The 7,825-nt window shown below is 35.5% G+C and overlaps 1 protein-coding gene across 1 annotated transcript; it reads right to left on the bottom strand.

Moving 5' to 3' along the window:
* Positions 1–5,367: 5,367 nt before the first annotated feature.
* LOC125666735 (neuronal acetylcholine receptor subunit beta-3-like) lies at positions 5,368–6,967 on the bottom strand. Its single transcript, XM_048899980.2, has one exon. It carries the CDS (start codon positions 6,733–6,735, stop codon positions 5,536–5,538), a length of 1,200 nt encoding a protein of 399 aa, XP_048755937.2. The 5' UTR covers positions 6,736–6,967; the 3' UTR covers positions 5,368–5,535.
* Between the last annotated feature and the right edge of the window lie 858 nt (positions 6,968–7,825).

Below are 7,825 nucleotides of genomic sequence, written 5' to 3'. Positions count from 1 at the left end.
TCAATTTTTAAGTCGAGGCAAGCTACTGACAAACAAGTTGATGGTACAGGGGTTTCAACAGTCTCGATTGAAGTCAGCATTTCGCAAATTTTATGGTCGTTATAACGATCTAGTTCTTCAATACAACCTATCATTGGGTCAAATGCTGTCTGATGTGTTTCATGCCGGTTGTTGGGCCGTTCTTGGTACACTGATTTTGACTACGGATAACTCCGTTTGCCTGATCAGGATATAGGGCTCGCAGCGGATGTGACCAGTTGACAGGGGGTACTTACTCCTCCTGGGCACCTGATCCCATCCCTGGTGTGTCAAGGGGTTCGTATTTGCCCAACTATCTATTTTCTATTGCTAATAGGAATTGTGAGATTGATCACTGTTCGTTATCTTCGCCTTTCATTCTCGACCGGAACGTTAACCAATATTCTACCAACCAACCATGTAGTGGTGCCTTAGTGGCCAGATCATGCAATGTCTGACCAGGAGGTTGTGGACTCGACTTGAGTTCGTCTCTTTGCCACCTCAAACTTAAAGCATAAATAACAGGTAGTGACTGCTCCTCCCACAAACGGAGTCGTGGGTGTTACTGATCAATCCTTAAAACCCGAGGTCCCATGCCAATGCTGATACAATAAAAACAAACACTGTCACATGAGCGTCATTTATGATTTCCCCCTAATTTTGTTTTCATATTTAAAGGTCAACTGAAACGATTTTCAAAGTTTATTTTTCAAATAAATTTAGTAAGAAAATACCATTCCTTAAATGTTTTCACATAAGAATAATTTTTGTTCGATCATCCAGGTAGATACGACATCGTTAATTTCAACCCGGTAAATTTTATTGTATGAGTTATCTGCCCTTTAGTCGAACCTGATATTTCAATATGGCGGCACGATATGAAAATTATTCGGACGATTGTATTCCTGAAATAGATATATCGCTTAGTGGGAAACGATAGTGATTCAGAAAACAGCGAGGATCAGTCGGACGAATGTCCTTCACCTGTTCAATGGTTTGTTATTTTAATTATTTATATGAAACTTTTAATGAAAACGAAACGATTACTCAAAGCTCGGTAGTGCATCAGGATGAATTTCTAAGACTTGTTTACTATTATTCTAACAGGTGATCATATAGGCTAGTAATTTCGTCGCAATGCCCTCAAGAAGGGAGTCCAAATGTTGCTGTGCATAGGATTGAAGTGGGCGTGTCCTGGTAAACTGTCTCAACGGATAGGTTTTAGGAACAGCTTATTATGAGTACATACAAAATAATGGTCCCTTGGAGGAGGGGGGGGGATTGATTCATAAGTATGTATTTTGTTATGATTGCTCAAAGTTAATATTGATGAGGGGGTGGGGGGTGGACTCGGTATCCTGATTCACTATGAGCCATATTTATAATGAACTCTCCTATTTGAATATCTAAACCCTAAACCCACTGAATTGTTGACCATTTTATGCACTTCCCTTCAAATAACCATAAAATATGCCTCGGTCAATATCTTATGATTTATCATTTTCTATTTCACTGTCTAACCATGTGTACATTTTATATCAATGTATGTTTAAGCAAATCTTTCAGAAATTAATTCCTAAAAAATCATTCATATTTAAAGTACCCCCCCCCCCTTTTTTTTTTTTTTTTTTTGTTAGATGAAAGTCACCAATTATACTTGAAAAATCTAAATTCTTTTAAAATTTTTAACAGATTTTACAGACATCGTGCATATTGGAGATCTGGTAATGGCTTGGGAAAAACAATCGGAAAGTTCTTCTATCCTGTGTTGTGGCTATGATAAGAAATCATTTCATCACAACAGTACTGTGGATTTAATTAAATACCCTTTGATATTAATATAAATGTGCGTTAAATTTTTAATGCATTTTTCATAAGTGATATAAATAAATATAAACAAGTAAACATAGTTTGATGATCAGTTTTTATATTACACAATATATATCATCAATTTACATACAGTATGTAATTTGGGTTAAACCCCAAAAGGTCTACAGGCCCAGTCACCTGAGTTTGACACATGTTGGTAGGAATTCATGATTAGGGTAGGAGAATTACCGACAACAGCCACTATATTAACTTCCTGGAGTTTCTGTAGGAGCCAAACTGATCACTTCCTGCATCAATTGAATACCTTAATCTGAAATACACATTCATATGTCTGATGATTTTTATTAAAATGATAACAAAACGTTACAATTCAATAAACGTGTACTTATTATCTAGCACTATGAATATCCACTCACATACATACTACATGTAATTATATGGGTCAATTAAAAATGTAGATATATTTGAGGTGAAGAAAAACAAAAAAAGTCCAATGTCGCAGAAAATAAATTTTCATATTAATGAAACACTGTAAAATAAATGTCTAATATACTATTTAATACCAATATTCTTTAATATTTTCTTCATTCAAATTGCTAATTTATTCAAGTAATTCAAATAATTTAATGCGTAAATGAAACTAAGTATGACAATGGTCAAAATTGACCTACATGTAAAATCTGTACATGCATTCCGTCTCTTTTTCCAACAACTGAATTTATTTAATGATACAAGTTTAATTTTTCATTTCATAATTATAAGAATATTATCATAAATATGGTTGTATGAGATATTCATTTAATAATTTCACAATTTATCTATTTAGTAAATTGTAAAATTGCTTCTTCTTTTTTTTTTTTTTTTTCTTTTTTTTTTGTTTTGTATTAAACTTGGGAAATGCGTAGTATCTGCATGGATATATCTGTATGTTCCACATTGAATTAATCAAATGTGGATCATGTATACTTAGTCATGTTGTATGTATATATCATAAAGCCGATTAAGTATACTCGCCTAGTAATATTTTTATTGTACTACTACTTGTGTAGATTTTTCTATACCTATTTCTGGATTTTATATTAATTATTGTACTTGAGAGAAAACTCAGTACAAATATGTGTACCTATATTTACTTGTTTTAAAATCGTTTACCTTTATGGCATAGAAATAATATGAATTTTAGAAAAAAATTACAATTTTGTGATGTTAGCCCAATAATTGTTGACACTGTATCGAGTTTGTATTCAAACTTAGTAACAGTATCGAGAGTAACATCGTGGACAAGGTGTAGAAAATCTAAAGGGGATGTATGCAGAACACAAGTGGAAAAAATATTCAGATTTTAAACAAAGTTAAAGCATACATATTGGCTTTGATTCTAATTCACACATTTGCGAAAGTTCACTTCAATCTAGAATAATATTCATAGATATTTGCTTGATATCCTTCACCTAACTTGTATACATGTATGTATGTATGTTACATGAACATTCAAAGTATCCATTAAATTTACACCAATATGTAATATTTTTAAAACAAATTTGATTATACAATTCATGTCATCATGTGGCTCTATAACAAATCTTGCAATCATTCCATATGTGGTTTGTGTTGTCATTTCATAAGTGTTTGTCCCATTCATGATTTAAACATTTTGAATGGCAGGATGGATGCATGTTGTTTTTGTTGATTGTCTTGGAATTGGGGAGGTGGGGGAAGAATGATTCGGATATTGTCATCAACTTCTAGTAATATAAACAAATTAATAAAAGTAAACTTCAGTTATGAATGACTTGTGTGGCTAAGGAGGGGGGTGGTAATAAAAATAAGCTTCAGTATGAAATAAGAATTGTGTGACGGGTGGGGGTAGGGGGATCCGGGATATTCGTATAGAGAACAAATAAATCGTGTCATACTATATTAATGTCAGTTAAAAAGCCAATATGATTTACATCAAAACTTACGTTCTTTTCTCCACAGGCTGGGACAGCTCTTGAAATTTTGTTTAGGAAGGGGAAAGCCCAAATCTGTTTTCTGTTTTCGGTCCTTTCATGCGTTTGTAGCTACCTGTAGCGGTTTGTAATCAAAGAGAGTTGGGATTGCCTTTTCTTTCATTGCATTCTTGAGTGTTCCATGCAAAGACCGTGCCTTCGACGGCTTATTATGTAGGCCTGACAGTCCCCAATAGAGTGCTTCGACGGCCAATAATTAATCCAGTGTTTTTAATTCCCTCATTGATCATCCAAACTCCGCATTTTTGTGTGTGTGTGTGTGGGGGGGGGGGAACTAAATATTGTTACTCTCTGTGTATATTAAACATTGCAGTCAGGAACCGCACATAACACCATATTATTTACTCGTTGTTTACCGGACGTCACCTGCTGATTGGCGTCTTTAGTTTCAATATGGCGGCTTCGTGTGAAGGGGCATAACTCCCGCAATATTTTCTGCTCTGTCACAGGTGCGCTATCTTGTTCCGCGCTTATCGCAGATATATGACCAAAATGAACCAAACAAATCCGCACAATCATTTTATACGATCTAAATGAAGCAAATACATACTTAAAATACAAAAAGTTATATTTCGTTTCAGTTGACCTTTAATGATAAGAATATGCTGTCTAATGTGTTTAGAATTTAAGATTATGCACCATGACAGAAATTCATCGAGAGTTTATCATTCTTTGTATGAACAAAGATAGAGGTATGTTATTGTTTACAAAGTTTTTAATGTATGGTTATTGATCTAAGTCTGTTATACCTACAACATTTCAAATATTCTTTAGGTACAATGTGCCATATAAAAGTTAGATTTCTGACTGTGGAAAATTAGAAGCTTTAGAATTTCACTAATGTGTTTGTAAACATAAGCAAGGCTCGAATTAAGGCTAAAATGTTACCCTTATCCTTGCACACCGGCAATGGTGACGTCTCCATTTGAATGAAAGATTCTCGAGAGGGACGTTAAACAATATACAATCAATCAATCAACTCTGAGTGAGTTATGTATATTTTAATTATACAGTTTTAACTGTACAAAGAGTGATCTTGCAGTACACTGGGTCTTTGCATGAACAATTCCGAGGAGAAAAATTACTTTTTAAAGACCAAACTTTAGATGGCTTATTATCCGTATTTCTTATTATTCAAAATATTTGTATTTTCTAAAGCGATACAGATGCGTCGGTTCCAAAACGATGATGAATATCAAATAGTCATTTAGAGGGGGTTAATACGTTGAACAGTTTAATGTAGAATATTTATGCATGTCTTCCCGGCGAATGTACTCCCCGACATCGTCATTGTACTAAAACCATTCGCTATTTAACTGACATCACGGGAAATTACCATGAGGGGAATTTGCGGTAGTTCAGTCACAGTCAACATATGGGTAGTATCGTTTCCGTGTTTAATCGTAACAAGTGTAATGATACCTGTGAATATGAGGTGCAATTTCACCCCATGATTACTGTTCATTTTACTAAGGAAGCCCTTAACCTAGCTGCGTGGTGAAACATGACACATATATATCGCTTTATTCAGCTTTTTGTCGTTCATACCATGAATTATTTTGTACAAACAACATCAATATCATACACTATGACATCACACATTACGTCACACATATAATGTAAAGTATAGTTGTGTGATAAATCGTATCATGCCGTGACGTCACACTTATGGGAGCTAAGGATTAACCAAAGCCATGTAAGTTATTCCTGTAATTGTAAACTGAATGAGCGAAATCAGAAAGCATATTATATCAAAACACCTTCCAACTTCAATCCAGGTCACTTTATCATTTTCATCTCCATCAAAGTCCATGATAGACTTTGAATCAACGGGTTCAACTGCGTCTGCATTGTGTTTTCTCTTGCGACAAAATATAACCAGCCGGGCAATGCATTGTGGGACTACATTGCTGCAGGGACAGTTTTGTATTCGCAGATTTATGATAACAAGTACCACAAGAAATGATCCGCTTACCACATAGCTAACCAGGATGTAACTCAACATGCTCACGTTCGGTTCTGAAGCTTCGGGCAACATTTCTTGAATTATTGTCAGATAGACGACGATCGACAGGAGGATTGTAGTGGAAAATCCCAACCTCTCACCGGATTCCACGGGTAGGAGAAAAACGAAGCCCAACAGCAGCTGAATGGAGATCATTGGCAAAATCAGGCTAGAGATATAATATGCTGTTCTTCGTTTCAGCTGAAATCCAACAATGATTTCCTCATAGCCGTACACGTTTACATACGTGTGGGTTGCAGAGTCCGTGATTTCCCATATGCCGTTTTCTTGATATAAAGTCAAAATAACCGTGGACGATATGAAATTCACGTCAATTTCTTGTGGATCATACCCCCAAATAAAGAATTTCAATTCGCAATACTGTGTATCAAATGGATACTTGGTGACGTCAGCACCACAAATGACCTCAAACGCTTGGATAGCATACCAATTACAAAGTCCAGAGGATAACACTCTAATCGATATCAAATCACTTCCCAATCCAATCACATCTTCGAAAGGATTTGTATTGATGAAATTGGGAAGCCATAGCTTACTCTGTGATATCGATGTTGCGTTTGTTTGGTTGTAGCTGGCCGGACTCCATGAAAGCCTCTCGTCATACCAAGTTAACTGAAATACGCCTGTAATGGTAAACTTCCCTATGTTTAGATCGAACTCCTTGATTGAGAAAAGAGCAAACGATGCGTTTACACTAAAAGGATATGTTCTGTCAATCCCTGGTCGCAAGTCTTTGTTATAGCCAGTCAGTAAAGCACTTTGCAAATTATGTTCATCTGTTAAAGTATAAGCGCACACCAATTTCGCTATCAAGTATTTCACGAATATTCCCCAAAACAGTAAATCCATTATCAACGTCTGGAGAATTCTTGCTAAGATTTCTTTTCGATGCCTTGTAGGGCTTTATATATCGGGAGTAGTGGACAGTATCACAAAAACCTATTGATGAACAAATCACGTATTAAATCCCCAGCAGGCATAATACTTTGGACATAAATGGTTCACTTAGCAGGTCGGAAACCCTGTCTGCGTACTAAATCATTACTAACGGTTTTTAAATGTCCTCTGATCGCATTGCGCATTCACCAAAGTAATAATACTGCAAAGAGAATATCGTACCCGATGTGAAGAAATGATAGCATAGATAGATATCGTACCCGATGTGAAGAAATGGTAGCACGGATACAGATTAAGAATAAAATCGATTTCAATTAAATTTAAATATCATTATTTCTCATTTAAAATCAGTTTTACAGAGTTGTGGTGAAAGCTAATGATAGCATTGCTAAAGCAAATGGCCCGATCGCCGTAGCTCAGTGGTAGAGCGTATCCTTTGAAACCGGGAGGTCGTGAGTTTGTAACCCCCCCCCCCCCCCCCCCCCCCCCCCCTCGTGAAACACAAATACCTTTCTGCAGGTATTATAAATTGTCATTTAACATTTATACCAAAACTTTTGTTGTTTCACGGGGGGGGGGGGGGGGGGGGGGGGGGGGCATATCTTTACAGATAAAAACACATCGAAATTGTTCACAATGTGATCAATTGCAAATGAGGTTAACGTGTGAGAATTGAAGATAAACCATTTTTACTCCATAATGTTAAGTAATTTGACAAATCAAATGGTTATTCATTAATATCAATATACATTCTAAAATATATGACGTTTTAAAGTCCGGCATTAAGGAACATATCTTTCTACCCCCTTAATCAAAGGAGTTGAAATTAAGAGCAATTAAGACTGTAATTAAAGTTAATAATCAATTATTAATGGATTCTACTTTGCATTAAAAATACACATCTTTAGGGAAATTGCATAGTTTTTTGTTGTTGTTTTTTTAAATGAGTTGAAAATGTAGGCTGGAATCCAAAGTTATCGTGCGTAGTGCTTTGTGATACTTTACCTACCGCTGGTGAAGTCTTAACATTAACGATGGGACG

This window comes from Ostrea edulis, chromosome 10, assembly GCF_947568905.1.
Source record: "Ostrea edulis chromosome 10, xbOstEdul1.1, whole genome shotgun sequence".
Lineage (NCBI taxonomy): Eukaryota > Metazoa > Mollusca > Bivalvia > Ostreida > Ostreidae > Ostrea > Ostrea edulis.
This window is presented reverse-complemented; position numbering and strand designations above follow the sequence as displayed.